This window comes from Ictalurus punctatus, unplaced genomic scaffold, assembly GCF_001660625.3.
Source record: "Ictalurus punctatus breed USDA103 unplaced genomic scaffold, Coco_2.0 Super-Scaffold_100046, whole genome shotgun sequence".
NCBI lineage: Eukaryota > Metazoa > Chordata > Actinopteri > Siluriformes > Ictaluridae > Ictalurus > Ictalurus punctatus.
Genome location: NW_026521087.1, coordinates 3394123 through 3409945, shown reverse-complemented (window position 1 = coordinate 3409945; position 15823 = coordinate 3394123). Strand labels below are relative to the sequence as shown.

General features: G+C 41.0%; 2 protein-coding genes across 4 annotated transcripts in view; both read left to right on the top strand.

Annotated features, from left to right (window-relative positions):
* The window catches only part of LOC108262635 (TBC1 domain family member 10A), a 182809-nt gene that overhangs the window by 5434 nt on the left and 161552 nt on the right, over positions 1–15823 (top strand). The window lies entirely within an intron of this gene.
* On the top strand, positions 4446–14577 carry LOC128630092 (TBC1 domain family member 10A). 3 transcript variants are annotated; one of them, XM_053678653.1, is made up of 8 exons: positions 4446–4622; positions 5272–5340; positions 5744–5795; positions 5923–6097; positions 6855–6985; positions 12308–12496; positions 12570–12724; positions 12985–14577. In XM_053678653.1, the coding sequence occupies exons 6-8, from the start codon at positions 12412–12414 to the stop codon at positions 13501–13503; spliced, it is 759 nt and encodes a 252-aa protein (XP_053534628.1). In that variant the 5' UTR covers positions 4446–4622; positions 5272–5340; positions 5744–5795; positions 5923–6097; positions 6855–6985; positions 12308–12411; the 3' UTR covers positions 13504–14577. The 3 variants fall into 3 exon arrangements, with proteins under 3 accessions (XP_053534628.1, XP_053534629.1, XP_053534630.1); XM_053678654.1 differs by lacking the exons at positions 4446–4622; positions 5272–5340; positions 5744–5795; positions 5923–6097 and adding an exon at positions 6104–6728; XM_053678655.1 differs by lacking the exons at positions 4446–4622; positions 5272–5340; positions 5744–5795; positions 5923–6097; positions 6855–6985 and having other exon boundaries at positions 12433–12473.

The window sequence follows — 15823 nt, the reverse complement described above, 5'->3', positions numbered from 1 at the left end:
GATCACGGTGATCAAACTGGCTGGAATTCCCTGTGCAATAAACAGTTACAGTGAGGGGAAAAAAGTATTTGATCCCCTGCTGATTCTGTACGTTTGCCCACTGACAAAGAAATGATCCGTCTATAACTTTAATGGTAGATTTATTTGAACAGTGAGAGACAGAATAACAACAAAAAAATCCAGAAAAACGCACGTCAAAAATGTTATAAATTAATTTGCATTTTAATGAGGTAAAAGTATTTGACCCCCTCTCAATCAGAAAGATTTCTGGCTCCCAGGTGTCTTTTATTTTTTAATTTTTGACATGCGTTTTTCTGGATTTTTTTTGTTATTCTGTCTCTCACTGTTCAAATACAACTACCATTAAAATTATAGACGGATCATTTCAGCAGGGGAAACAAATACTTTTTTCCCTCACTGTATAATGCACACCTTCCAGCCAATCAGAATCCAGTATTCACACTGACCGTGGTATAAGTGTAATTAATGCTTAAGATTCATAATGACTGTACGATATGTGTTGCTTTATTCCAAAGCTGCAGTTCATAGAAACCTCCTCACGGCTAAAGCTGCAGAGATGGAGGTCGAGGGGACCATGAAGAGGCGGCTCCAGCTGGCATCAGAGCGAGAGTGTGGGTGCAAGAGCAGACTTTTGATAAAGGAGGGTATTTACAGTGTTTTAACTGCTGTGTTTTTTGCGCTATTTATTAATTTGTTAAAATGTTCATATTATAGTCTATTTTTAATTGTTTATAAAAGTCCTTGCTGTTTTTAAGTGGCTGAATTAGTGTGTGTGCACGCGTGTGTGCGCGCGCGTGTGTGTTGGTAGCTGGGTGGGTATATAAAATGTTCATATTATAGTCTATTTTTAATTGTTTATAAAAGTTCTTCCTGTTTTTAAGTGGCTGAATTAGTGTGTGTGCGCGCGCGTGTGTGTGCGTGTTGGTAGCTGGGTGGGTATATAGTTCTGGTCTGAAGTTGACATACCCCTTGCAGGAGAAAGAGACCCTGTGTAATCTGTTTAAACGACTTTTACGCATGTTTTGCAGAGAGATCATTTTCACCTTGCTGTTTGGGTCTCTGTCCCACACTGTTACAGTGCAGTATTGAGAGAGCGCGAGGGAGATCGATTTTCTATCAGAAACAGTAACTATATAAAATGGACGTCAACACGCAGCACTCTGTGAGGTAATTTCTCGCTCTCAACAGAGTAGTTGTGATTGTTCAGTGTTTACGACGGGGCCAAAACATTCAAGGCCATGGTGTATTTTGACTGTTCCTGTAGCATAATCTCACCAAACTGTGTGTACACGAGTCCACAGACACTGAGTCTATTCACAGTTCCATGCTGTGTAGATGTTCTGCTCATCCTCACTGTACCGTAAAGGTCAGAACCTCACATCTGTAACCTTGTAGCTTTCCTTAATCAACACGACTGCAACCAAGCTTGTGTAGCACTACTATTTTTAGATCTCCGCCTCTCAAAAGTATTGGCGCCCTGCGCGGCCGCCTCTCAAATCTTTTGGCGGCCAGCTCTCAAATCTGTTGGCGCCCTATGCGTCCGGCTGTCAAATCTATTGGCGCCCTATGCGTCCGGCTCTCAAAACTATTGGCGCCCTTCACGGGCAGTTCTCAAAAGTATTGGCACCCGATCTGAATTTTGCCACGGCAAGCACCACTCACATTTTCTTCAGGAAATGTACCTTAAAATAATAAAAAGTCTCTCACTAGGCTGTGTGTCGAGATAAACGTGAAAACATCTTGAGCTTGTGTTCACCACAGACCTTATTTCCGGCATTTAACCCAAAACCCCATTGACGGAAGTGCTAATACGCTGAATCGTTTCTGGGTTTCACGACTCATTCCTGCAGCACTCTGTAAGACGGGCTGTTGTTATCAAACCATCGAAGTAAGATAAGCGGCTTTGGTAATGATTCTTTAAATGAACCGATTCAGAATCCTCTTCTTGAATCGTTTGAGTCGTTCTCACTCGGTCAGGGTTGCACGTGTGGGTTGCTTTTCCTGCACGTGTAATCAGCACGTGTTCACAGACCGTAAATCCCGACCCCATGGTAGACACTTGACAGAAATTTCATACTAAAGTAAGTATTTTATATTTTCTGGGTCTAAACAGAGCAGAAGTATTGCTAACGTGTTGTACAGATTCTATTGGACTGGTGAACTGTGTGGATTTGTATATTTAACCCAGTTTAATATGGCCTGCTTTGTTCAGTCAGAGACAAGTAAATCTGTTCTAATGTTCATTTATTTTAAAACACATGTTTGTTTACACATGAATACGTACTTTATGTTTTCAGAATGGTGGAGATTTGGCTCTTAACTATGGTTAAGTGGGGGGTACTATAAAATGCACAGTTCTGAGACACTATATACCTATACTGTGAAATCAGTACATGTGTGTGTTTAGAATGATTATAGCTTTTGGGGAAAAAACTATTCTTGAATCTATTAGTCCTTGTTCTGATGCACCTGTAACGTCTCCCTGAGGGCAACAGATCAGAGCCAGGGTGAGAGCTGTCCTCAATGATGGTTTTTCCTCTGCTGAGGCAACGGGGGGTGTAAATATCCATCAGGGAGGTGTTGTGGATAAAAAATGTCATAAAATAAACATAAGGGAGACCTAGCATCCAGCAAAGGGGAGAAGAAGAAAAGATGGGCACCTAGACACATAGAAGCGGGATTAGGCGGACATTGACAAATTGGAATTACACTTTAAAGATCTTTAAGAGCAGTAGTAGTCAAAAAAGTCAAAAAGAGGTATACGAGCTGAGCTGAGGAGTGCTAATACACACACACACACACACACACGCTCGTACAGTCAAGGGCGGGCAAGTAGACACAACATACACACACATGAATAACTTTAATAATCTTATAGTAATAGAGAAACTCTCTAAAAAAACAGAATAGTAGGATATGCAGGACAGTATGGAGGATATGCAGGAGCTTAAGCTCATCACTTCTGAGAATTCTCATCGGTGTGGATCTCGTGTGGTGGAACGGAACAATAAATCTGGACCCTTGCTTCTTCTCACTCACGGCTGGTGTCTTTTTTTTCTATCTCCAACTGGGCTCAGAGGTAGATGTGAGTGTTGGCTTCTATGTTGAATTTTAAGTGTTTTTGGGTAATAGGCTATATTTGAGCCAACAGAGGGGAGAGGTAATAAATAAACTTATAAATGTGATTACTTGATGACCGTAGACAGAACTCTATAAATGTGAAATGTTTTGTTGAAGTGAATCTCTGTACATCTCTGATGTACAGAATATTCAACAGAGTTCTGCAGAAAGATTTTGAATGCCTGTCATTCACCAGAACAAATTTGCAGTTGAACAGTCTGTCTAAAAGAAAAAATCTAAACACACAATATAAAATTCCTGCAGTGTGAATAAAGCCTTTGTGTTGCTTTTAGCAAACATGTCTAGTACTCTCGGTTCAATGTACACAATTTACCCCATTTAAATGCATTTTGGAAATTGTTCCACATGGCCTTAAAGTGTGAATATTCACTGTATGCCAAATAAGTAATCAAAGAATGGAACTGAATTTTTTCTTCTCTAACGGACCATTAATCACAATTATAAAAGATGATGCATCAGGTACAAAGTATCAGGGTTTTTTCCCCCTCTTTTTCCCACAATAGTTGCATGATTTTTGCTACACCCTTTCCACCGTGTGTGTGTGTGTGTGTGTGTGTGCGCGCGCGCTACAAATCACTTTGAGGTAAAAATATTTTAAGGCAGCCACTTTCACCTTCCTACAACAATTGGTGACTGGTCTGAGGTGAAGCTTCTTGTCATGTTACTGTGGTCATGGATCACATTGTGGGGATCTCTGTAATGTAACCATTTCTGTAATTATCCTTACCTGCTTTTGTGCTTCTGTGTCTTCTGTTGGTGCTTTATTCTGCTTTTTAGGGCCCGAGCACCGCTGCTGCAAAGCCCTATTGGATCTGCTGTTTATTATTGGGGCAGAGCACCGAAGGTGCAGCGCTTCCGGTGACCACCGGAGGGCGCATGCACCGGAGGTGCAGGGCCCTATTGATTTTCTGGTGTTTATTGTTTATTTCATGCATTCTTGTCGTTTTTAAGGGCCTAAACATGGCTGAAAACTCCCAAAACTCGGTAGACGCGCCAGCACCAGTGAAAATGTAACTTACATTGGGCATGGGCATGGTCGAGGAGCTCCTTAGCACCCCTGAAGGCAGGCAATGGTCGGGATGAAGTTGCTCCGATGTGCACGATTTACTCTATATATATATATATATATATATTAGATAGATATGGGGTAATAAAGTGTAAAATATAGATAATTCACAATAATTTAATATCAGATATCAGTTAGATTCAGCTTCGGACACAAGTTCCAGGTACTGATCGAGAAGGAGTGGATCAGCTTCGGACACAAGCTGACCTCGGTGCGTATGAGCAGTGAGGGCGTGGCTGTGTGTGGGTGCGTGAACGCATGTATATTTAACCCCATCTTTCTCTCTCTGTGTGTTTCTCAGCGTGTCGGCCTTGGAGATGAGAATCACGCCAACTCGGAACGATCCCCTCTCTTTGTGCAGTTCATCGACTGTGTGTGGCAGATGATGAGACAGGTCAGCTACTGATGCTTTACACCACAACACTGTTGAATTCTCCAATCTGATTGGTCAGAAGGCGTTGGAGACATTTCTGGAACAGCAAGATTCTGATTCCAGCTGCAAGGGAAATTACAGCTTTATAGTGATGTGCTCGTTCTCGTTCCTATAGTAACAGCTCATTGACAGGGTCTAGTATGGCGTACGCAATACATATTCTAAGCTTAATCGTAAACATATTATAAACATGTCACTTAAAGAAAAAGACGTATGATCATTGTGATCTAGTTAAGATTTATAAGTTATCTATTTATGGAAGTTTTATGGAAGTAGTCTCCAGTGTCACGGCAGAGAGGACATTGCACTTTCCAGTTTCTCAGTAACATTGCAAGTCTTATTAATTTCAAGAGTTAGGGGGAAAAAAGAGAGGCTTGTGAGGGAACTATTGTTTTATTTTAATGTTATAAAGTAAGAGATCATAATGAGAACTAACTCTCTTTTTCAGGACATTCCAAATTGTTCTTTGGCTATGCCCCATGTTTGTGCAATGGTTCAGACCGGTTTTTCCTCTTTTCGCAGCTTCAAAATGGCTTGCTTTTCTCCCATAGACAGCTCTCTGGTCTTCATGTCGGTTTATTCTTTTTAACAACAAATGCTGTCTCCACAGGTGAAACCCAGGGCTCAAACCAAGAGAAGACATTCAGAGCTATTCATTGTTTAAAGTCCATTTAACGAGGTACACCTGGCCAGCAAGAAAAAAACATCAGTCACTCGTTCCAGTATTTTTGAACAGTTAATGAATAGGATGGCTTCAAAAAAGCTGCCATATTTTAAGCTGTGTAACACGTCTAGATGTAAATATGAGGAAATGAAAGCTGAAATTCTGATCTATCGTCTCATATTCGTCTTTTATCTCAAACCCAAATGTCTTCAGTATACAGCAAAAGCAAGTGAATTGGCCTTGATGTTCCAATACTTTTGAAGAGGACTCTAATTGTAAGAATTAAATATAATTTCCGTACTGAACAAAAGACTGATTATCTGTTCAGGCACTATTGTGCAGATCCGCATTTAAGCATCTTACTATACACTGAGTTCAAAGAGCTTTTTCTCATCCCCATCCTGGATCGCCCCTACAGCTGCCTGTTTGGTACATTCCTCTACAGCAGTGAGCAAGAGAGAATGGAAAAGGTACGCTCCACATTTCTCCACTAATGGGCGGAGGCTTTCCAGCCTGTCTGATTTTTCTGAATGGAAAGGAATTTGTCTAAGTGTCTTATGACTTCTCTCTCTGTCTCTCTCTCTCTTTTGTTTTTAGGAAGTACAGGGTAAAACAGTCACTGTGGTCCTACGTTAACAGTCAGCCGGAGGACTTCACTAACCCGTTCTATGTGGACTGTAAAAACCAGGTGCTGTATCCACTGGCCAGTCTCACACATCTGGAGCTCTGGGTGGGTTATTATGTGCGTTGGAACCCACGCATGAGACCACAGGTGCTTATACTGCAAACCACACTCTATGAAATTCTGGGGAAATGCTCAAAAATAGTGTTTCCAATATATACCAAAATACCCAGTTACTTGTATAACTGAACAGTGTCACTTCAGACACATGATGAATGTCACTTTTTATTTCTAGATGTTTCTGGGTTTTAACACCAAGTTTGCTTTAAAAAAACAAAACCATTTCTATCAGCACAAAGCTAAAAAAAACACAAAAGCTGGAGTAATGGGTCGGTAAGCATAAAAAGTGCCGTACACAGTGGAACTGGACACACGAGGATCTCTGACACTGTTGACTCTTCAGTGGTTCCATTTTCAGTTCTAGTTTGTAGGTACAGGTTTCAGTCTTCAACAACATTGTAGTTTTCTTTTTAAAATGCACTCCTTGGTTGTGCTCACTGCATTACAAACTCAAATCCAACATTGTGAGATTATTTTTTTTTAAGTGTGTTGAAATGGAGTTTTCTTGTGATTCCTCTATATTCCTGTATATTTCATGATTGGCTGGTTAGAAAACTACATGAACGTACAGGTGTTCCTAATAAAGTGGACGGTGAGTGAACATGACGTGGCTGAAACGATTTCCAAAACACTTCAGGAGCAGCTAGCGATAAAGATTAAGGTTACACCGGCTTGATGATTGATCTTTTAATAATGCTACATAAATAAATAGAAAGCGAATGGAATGATTTAGAAAATCGGTGTCCCAGAACGAAACTGATGTTTGTGTGCTTTGTTGATTATGTAGATGCCGCTCCATCAGAATCTGAGAGAGTTATTGTTTTTGCGTGAAGAACGTGGAGGAGCTCCAGAGAGAGGCCACGTCATCCTGCTCCATCTCCTCATCCTCAGAGCATACTTCTCCCTCCTCACATAGTGGTACACCACTTCACACTGCTGTCTAAATACACACACGCGCACACACACACATACATACATTTAAGAGCACACACTGTCTTTACTCAATGAATACACTCAGGCACAAGTAGGGAGTGGATGAGTATGAAGCGGACACACACACACACACACACACACATTCCTGTTTGCAATTTTTTTTAACTATAGAGAAGTAACCTAGTGTCACATTTTATAAATCTTTAATACTTCAAAATGGATCTTGGATCAATGAGGTTTTCTACTGTTCTCAAGGTTTGGCATGCTGTGCATCCTGAGATGCTTTTCTGCTCACCATGTATGTAAAGAGAGCTTATTTGATGTTACCATGGCCGTCCTATTAACTTGACCCAGTCTGGCCATTCTCCTTTCGTCAACAAGGTGTTTCCACCCCGAGAACTGCCACTTACCGGATGTTTTTCACACAAGTGTGTGTGTGGAAATCCTAGGAGAGCCGAAGTTTCTGGAATACTCAAACCAGACCATTTAGAATCTACAACCATGCCACGGATAAAATCACTGGATTACATTCTGGTGTTTGATGTGAATATTGACTGAAGCTCTTCATCTGATCCTGCTTGATGTTGTACATTGTGGTGTTGCCATATGATTGGCTGATTGGATAATTGTATGAATGAGCACATGTACAAGTGATCAGTGAGCACATCTATCTACCATAGAGGTATTTTGGGGCAATACTTGACAATGTACCTGACTTTGTTAGATTTGTGGCCAAGTTGAAGAAGCTTTTGACATCCCAATGGAAAATAATAAATAAAACAATCCAGGACAAATTCACTTTCAGTATTTTATTTTTACATTGTTTTTTTCCCCCTTAATGTTAATCTCTTTCTACAGAACCCGTCCAAACTTCATATGTCAATGTAGTAAGCAAGATAAACTGTCTACAGATAAAGAATCTAAGCATGCATCTGTTTTCACCCTTATAGAAAAAGTTTTGCAGTTCCTATCCAAAAGACACCAAGAGCCCAGATGTCCTTAGAAACTAATTGTAACCTCCAACTCGTGGCCTTTTCAGAAACTCGATTCCCAGACGTCGCCACACTGATCACAGTGCACCCTTCAAATCCACCGTGCAGCGGAAATGGACCAGTCGATTTAAACGGATTGTTGAAAATGTACGTTGTTCAAGGCATTTGTGGATTTGAAATTTCGCTACAAACCGAGTCTGAACAGTCGCCAGAATCTGAGGCAAAAACACACGAAGGAACGAGATCACGTCGTCATTGCCTCGTCTCTGGTGTTCTACATTTTTGACGAAAGTAACACCAGAGATGCTGCGTTAAAATGGTCAAGAAAATTACACCAGAGTAAAAAAAAATCCCATTGTGTTAGATTATAAACATCGACTGAAACTCTCGATAGGACGTGACACTGTTGGAGAGTTGCATGCGAGCGGACATTCAACAATATTTAGTAGAAGCCTTGTGGATGTTTTCGTCTGTGTTCGTCTGTAATATACTGGACTGTCCTACCAAGAGTTCGACCACATACACATTCAACTGAAGCTCATACAGTCGGCATACTGAACTCTCCTTTTTGCCATAGTGCGGCCGCTTAACAGGATAAGGCCTCAGAAGTCAAGCACCAGCAGCTTGTGGCTAAAAAGCTGCAGCAGAATTGAGCTCGGTTAGGAGGTGACGGGTGACGGAAAAAAGCCGGGGAACCTCGGAAAGGAAAACAGGGCTGTGTTCCAAATCTTTTATCGCCTCCTCTTCAAACTCCAAAAACCTCTCGGCCCTCAGCTAAATCCAAAGCTGAGGAAAACAACCGTTCTACTAAGAAGGCCTTCTCAAATACAACGTTTGAGCGAAGGGAGGAAATGATCAAACACAGATCAATTGGAACACAGCCCATACAGCAAAACCGTAAAAGGTGCCATAGAGCGTAAATGATTCAAAAAGACACAAATCTAAGCCCAGTACAACCAGTTGAACATGAATAACACGCAAAGCACATTTCACAAGCATGATATCTTTCAAAAATGTCCAAAAGTACAAATTCCCTAATAAAGGAAAAAGACATGTTTGTGCTAACATGTAAGACTTGAGTTTCTACATCTTCCAAACAAGTACACTTCAGCGTCTTCCTTACTGTAAGCTCGGCTCTGCAAATCTGCTACCACTATTGTACCAGTAAACACACACACACAGACAGAGCAAGTTAGCAAAGATCGGTCAACAAGGTTTCTTCAACACAACCACCTTTTTATACACGTATGCTCACTTCATATTGTCAGTCCCTTTTTAAAAGTGAATTAAACCATGAGCAGCTATCTTCTCAAAAGTCCGGTCAATTTCAGAGCACAAAAAAACTGCCTATATACACAACAATTCAGTCCCACGGCTCTGAAAGAAATGCAGAGCACAAATGTACAAATCACTGCAATTTTTCTTACATGTGAAAAGGATGCTTGTAAAAAGATGATAAATCTTCACTGGGAATTACTTTAAGGTCATCAACAATTAATTTATAAATCAGGGGAGCCTGGCTCTGGTCCTGAATTCCTGTGATCATGCACAGTGTGATGATTTCTCATCTAACACTCCTACCTAATGACCCGAGGACTTAAATCGGGTGTGATTCAGGAAAATTCCCAAACTGTACTGGACTGTAGTCTTACAGGACCACAGTAAGGCTTCCCCGCTCTAAAGCGTTTACTATAGAAATATTTATTTGAACATGATGTGGATAATCTAATCACAGACTCTGGATTAACGGTGCACACAGCGATGCTTTCACACAAAAGTGTGATGGACACTAAAAAGCTGGAGCAGCACTAATGCATGAATAGTTTGTCTCAGAGTTTGTACTTTCAATTAGAAACACATTAAACCTCTGCACAGTTTCCAACTTCATATGAATAATATTGTAAACAGTCGTATTAGTGAGAATGAGGACAAATGGTTAAATATTCACAGAAAGTTTGACTTAGTCACAAAGCAGATGTCCCTCCCCCACCCCCCACTGAGAGCATGTATGCATTGAGCAGTGCTCCCTCTTCAGGCTGGGAGATGTATCACAGGTTACACCACGTTGTCTTCTGTGGGCGGCTCAGCACTGGGGGGCTGGAGGAGAGTTTGTTGAACTGTAAAATGACATTTTCACTTAGGGGTGTACTCACTTTTGTTGCCAACGGTTTAGACATTAATGGCTGTGTGTTGAGTTATTTTGAGGGGACAGCAAATTTACACTGTTCCACAAGCTGTACACTCACTACTTTACATTGTAGCACAGTGTCATTTCTTCAGTATTGTCACATGAAAAGATATCATCAAAAAGTACCATAGCAGGCTGAGTGTTTCACATCAACAAAGGTCAAGCGTGCTCATTAGAATATCAGCCTGGAAAGTTTTCAAATCGGTCTTATCAGTGTTTTTTTGCTCGCTCATTCACACTTTGCACTATGGTTACGATAACAGTCTATCCTTCTGCCCAACATGGATAAAACTGGCCACGTCAGCCATTTTGACAGCTTGTGGTGTTGTCTGGTTAAAAATGTGTGTAAGTTTATATTATATATTATATTTGTAGTACATCTCCTTGCACATGCAATTTTTCCCCTTAATAGTACAGGGACATACTTGTGCATGAAAAGCAGATAGAACAGTATAATCAAAAAGAGTGCGAAGAAGGGGAAAAAAGTAGAGTACTCGTGACCCCGCCCTCCTTTAAGCCAACCAATGAAAGCAAAGCTCGTTATCAAACAAAATCAAGGTCTACAAAATAACCTGTTGGGAGAACACCACATATAAACACTACACCTTAAAGTGATTAACATCCTATATAAGGTTTGCATAATTATTAGCTTCTCCAATTCAGGAAAATGGGTCAAAAAAAAAAAAGGTCAGAAATTGTAAAATGCCTATCAGGGGGCTGCAGCACACTGACGATCGCAAAATTATTGAGGTGTGACCTCCCAAGAAAAATGCTTTGTGATGAATACTCGACAGGGGGCAAAAAAACACAGAGAAGAAAAGGCGCTAGTTGACTGCAAAAGACTAAGAAGAATAAAACGTGAGAGAACCCATTAGCCAGCACTGCCACCATGTTTCAGAACTGCAACCTTCCACGAGTGTCCAGAAATACAAGGTGGCAAGTGCTCAGAGACATGGCTACAGTAAGGAAGGCTGAAATACAACCGCCACTGCATAAGACTTACAAGCTGAAGCATCATGACTGGGCCAAGAAATACCTGAAGACCGTTCCTTATAGGTTTCATGGACCAATGAAATAAGAGTGACTATAGATGGAGCAGATGGACCTTTTCCGTCTGGTTAAAGATGGACTGAAAATGAACTCCCAAATCTACTGCCAGTTTGTAGAAGATCCTTTCTTCAACAATGGTACAGGAAGAAGTCAGCAACGTTCAAGAAGACCATGATCTTTATGCAGGACAATGCTCCATTCAGCTAAAATGGATCATGAACAGATCAAGAAACTGACATTCAATGGAAGGCTCATGGCGGTTATTGAAAAGAAGGGTGGCTACATTCATCACTGAATAGCTTTGAAGGGCCAAAATAGTTAATTGTTACTTCACTGAATAACTTCCTGAGAAATTACATTTTTTTATTTGTTAAACCTTCTATTTTGTTGGGAAAGAAACATTTAGGATCAACTGAGATCACTGTATTTGTTCACCAATCAAATTAAGCTGAGAAGCTTAATTTGCCATGTGTTTGGGTTTTTTTTTCTTTTTACAGGCCTAGTTAAATAAATTGGAATATAGAAGTACAGTAGAAATGAGAAACCGGACTGAATGCACGTTTTTAAAACGGCTATAGTTGTGTATCCGTGGATTGCAGGCGTGAAAAAGTGAAAAACTGAAATCTGACTGAAGCGAATGTAGTTCAGTTCAGTCTGAATTTGTAGAGGAAACATTCGCACTCTGTAATTTAGTTTTGTAACGCCACACAGATCATAAGCTCTGTTAGAAATTATATATCGGAGCTACAAACCCCACCCTGCTCCGCTGTACGAGGCGACTCAACACCGCCATCTTGTGTTTGTGTGTTTGTGTGTATGTGTTGCTGTGTTCATGAGGCAGTTTTGCTTAGTGTTTTCTTTAAGGTTTAATGTTCTATATTATTGTGAGTGTGTGTTTATGTATTTTAGTGTGAGCTGTAGTTTTGTTTTGTAATTTTATGTGTTTTATTTCTTCCTCCCTGATTTCTGCACTGCACAGTGTATTATTAGAAACAGGGCTTCTCTGTGTAAGAGAACAGTTGTTTTGTGTTATTAACAGCAAGTTATATCGCTTATTGTGAACCGTTATGTGTGCAGGAGGCGGTTCAGCTGGACGGAGAGATCCTGCATGCGCTGTGAAGCGAGTGTGTTCTGTGGCGTATCGGCACCTGGACAAGCACAAGATCGAGCCGGTGCTCTACATGATGGAGTGGTTCATGTGGGCCTTCTCCAGAACTCTGCCCTGGGCCTCGGTCCTCAGAGTGTGGGACATGTTCCTGTGTGACGGTCAGACACAAACACACACTTGTCCTTCTTTTCTTTATGTGTTGATTCTCTCTCTCATTCTTTCTTTGTGTAGGAGTGAAAATGATATTCTGTGTGGGTTTGGTGGTGTTGACGTCCATGCTGGGTACTCGGGATAAGCTCAAGGCCTGTCCGGGTCAGTATGAGACCATGGAGGTCCTCAGAGCGATTGAGCCTAGATACATGCAGGAGGGCTTCTTAGTGCTCCAGGTAACACAACAGAGAGGAGGAGGAGGATGGGTCTCTCACTACTGTAACATTTCCTGTCATTACTGTAACTATGCGAGTCCATGCCATGGTGATCAAGCATGTTTTATCCATCATCACCTTCGTATTTCTACAAAATTAGCGTTCATAAATATTTATCATCGTCTTTTACATGACGTTGTAATGAAGCCCATTCTAACACATTAAGTACAGTAGAATGACATTCTATTCCAGTTCATTTTTGCGACTGATTTTTGCTGTAGGTTCTGGAGTTGCAGGTATCGGCACAGGACGTGGAACATGAGCAACGCACGCAGCTGAAGCGCTGGAAGAAGAAGCACGGCAAGCCCGGCCCCAAACTCCCTCAGAGAATGCACAGTGCTCGCACCATCATGGCCACCGAGCCTCATACACACCAAGACCTCCGCCAGAAACCCACCATTATAGTCCAGTACCCATCGATCCCTGAGGAGAAGTCCGAGCCGAACCTCAGGAAGAAGAGAGGGAGCCTGAAGAAAAACCAAGCCCTCATTCCGAACCCCTACACGCTACCTGGCGAGTCTAAACCTAGTCAGATATTGGACATACAGCTTCTGAACCAGAAAAATCTCAATCTTGTACTTCCAAATCCACCATCGCATCCACCACGGCTCCCTACAATGCAGGAAAATCAGGTCAAAGAGACAAGCACTTCTACAGAGCGACTCGTGCAGCGTCCTCGAATTCCTCCATCGATAAGAAACTGGCGGAATCTATCCCACTGCAACATCTATCCCTCCTAACTGCTCCTGTACACGGATCACCTTCAGCGTGGCGTCCTCACCTGCTGAAACGTCCTCCTGTCCAATCCAGAGAACCTGACCATGATGAGCTCCCTAATAATACAGAAAACTCAGCCACCATTTTGGATCCATCTACAGACTCAAGCCCTCTGCTAACGCACAACGCACCTGCCACCCACGACTCGCCTGCTGCTCCCGAGTACAAAAAGAACACTCATTGATTTTTTATTTTTTTGTTGTGCGTGTTAAACAGTGTGATACGTTGAGGAATTGATTATTGGCACACGTCTACTGAATAGCAAGGATCGTTAAGTCTTTAACGTGTTATAGTTTACACCGGAGGAACTGCAAACAATCTGAGAAAGGGAGAAACCCGTCAGCTACTAGAGGGCACACTTGGTCCAAAAATGTACACACACTCCACAAAAACTCTGCAGTGCCTGAGGAGTGTTTACTCGCTCCAGTCTTCAGAAGGGAAACTACCTACAGATTCACTTTTGAAAGACTTTCACAGGCATCACAAACATTTGTTTATATTACACTCGTATCAATTTGGCAGATTTTTTTCTTCTTAATCCGAAGCAACCACCACTTCTTTGTGTTTGTATTTCACAAATTTCCTTACCGCATCTTACAAGAGCTGCACGACAATCACAACAATCCTGTACAATAGCTACAGCCTTTTCATTAACATAATCAGTGAAATATCTACTCTGTCTGTATACTTTACGCGCAAACAAAACAACTCAAGCTGAGAACTTTATTGCTGATTCACGTTATACCACACCGCCTTCTAATATAGATCTGATCTATATTATATATACGTGTACCTTAGATCACGCCTCTCTGAACGCCATGGTGGGACGTTCCCGAGTTGAAGTACTGTACAAGTCCTAAGCATTAGATCACCCCAATTACTCTTGTATACTCTTTCCATACCATCGTGATCTTTGCCTGACGAAACCATACACAAACATATTTGACATTTGGGGCCTAATTCTAAAATCACCACATACCAAATGCACAACCATTTTGTCTTGCTGCCATCACAAAATAAAAATGTTTAAACCTTAAGTAACAGAGTCACAGAGGGTGTATATATTTTTCACACTACATGAAGTTTTGGGATCCTTTTAGACTGTGGAACAGAAGTGTACTCAGTGTGTCTCCACCGTTTTATTTCATATTGGAGTGCAACCATTTTTCTTTTTTACCATTAAGGATGAAACACTTGTTTCTTTTAAAACACCATCTTTAAATGTTTTTCTACCTCCTAACTAAACCCTCGGACTTAAGACAGGATCTTTGGAGCTGTTGAAGCCCTGCTCAGGGTTAAACAACAACGTCTTTACATTACCTTCATTAATAATTTGTCAATCTAACCTCTTGGTTTTTTTTATTTTTTTTTGGAGCAAAAGTCAGGTCCTCTCTCATTTCAACAGGTCCTCTTGTTGGTGAATACACAGCAATCTTCTAAGGGTATTAGGATTTCTCGGAGCAGACATTGTAGCAGATAGTTGCAGAGTTTCTTCTGTGTTTTAACTACAACGTCTTAACCATTATTTTAACACTGAGACACATGACTCCCTTTAATTCGTTAACAAACACATTTGTAAGAATTCTGGTCAGCAAAACCCCCAAAAGAACACCTGTGTGTGTGTATGTGTGTGTGTCTGTCTGTCTCTCTGTCTCTCTCTCTCTCTCTCGCTCTCTCACTCTCACACTCACCCCCCGCACACCCACATGGTCATCAGAGGTCATAAATGTACTGCTGGGACATGGGATGTTGAAGCATAGACGAAAGCTTATGTATTTAGCGACAGTTCTGTGTAAGTATCCTCGTTGGCGAACCATTTTCTGAAATCTTGTTTATAGTTTAAACAAAATGCACGACTCTTTTAAAACACCGTCTTTAAAAAAAGTTTTTTCACCCTTAAATTAACCTGGTTAGAAGGTAGGATATGTAATACATATTTTCATTTTCTTCAGGCATATTGTCACTTCAGTCTCCACAACGAATAACTCCGAAGGTTTTGACCTTTCTTTCAGTAAAAGAGAACAACGACATCATACAGCATTGAAGGACTGTAGAAATTTTTATTTTACATCCTAAAGGGTTAGGTTTAGAAGGCATGTAATACGCGCGTTGCTTATGAAACACCGTCTTTAAAACGTTTACCTCCTAAAGGGACCTATTTAGAAGGTATGTAAAAACTTTTTTTTTTTTTTTGAACATTTCTTCGGGTATATCAATGTTTTAGAGTATTTATTTCAGTAAATTTTTATTCAAAGTCATGCCAATTTCTCAAAAGTGCAATCA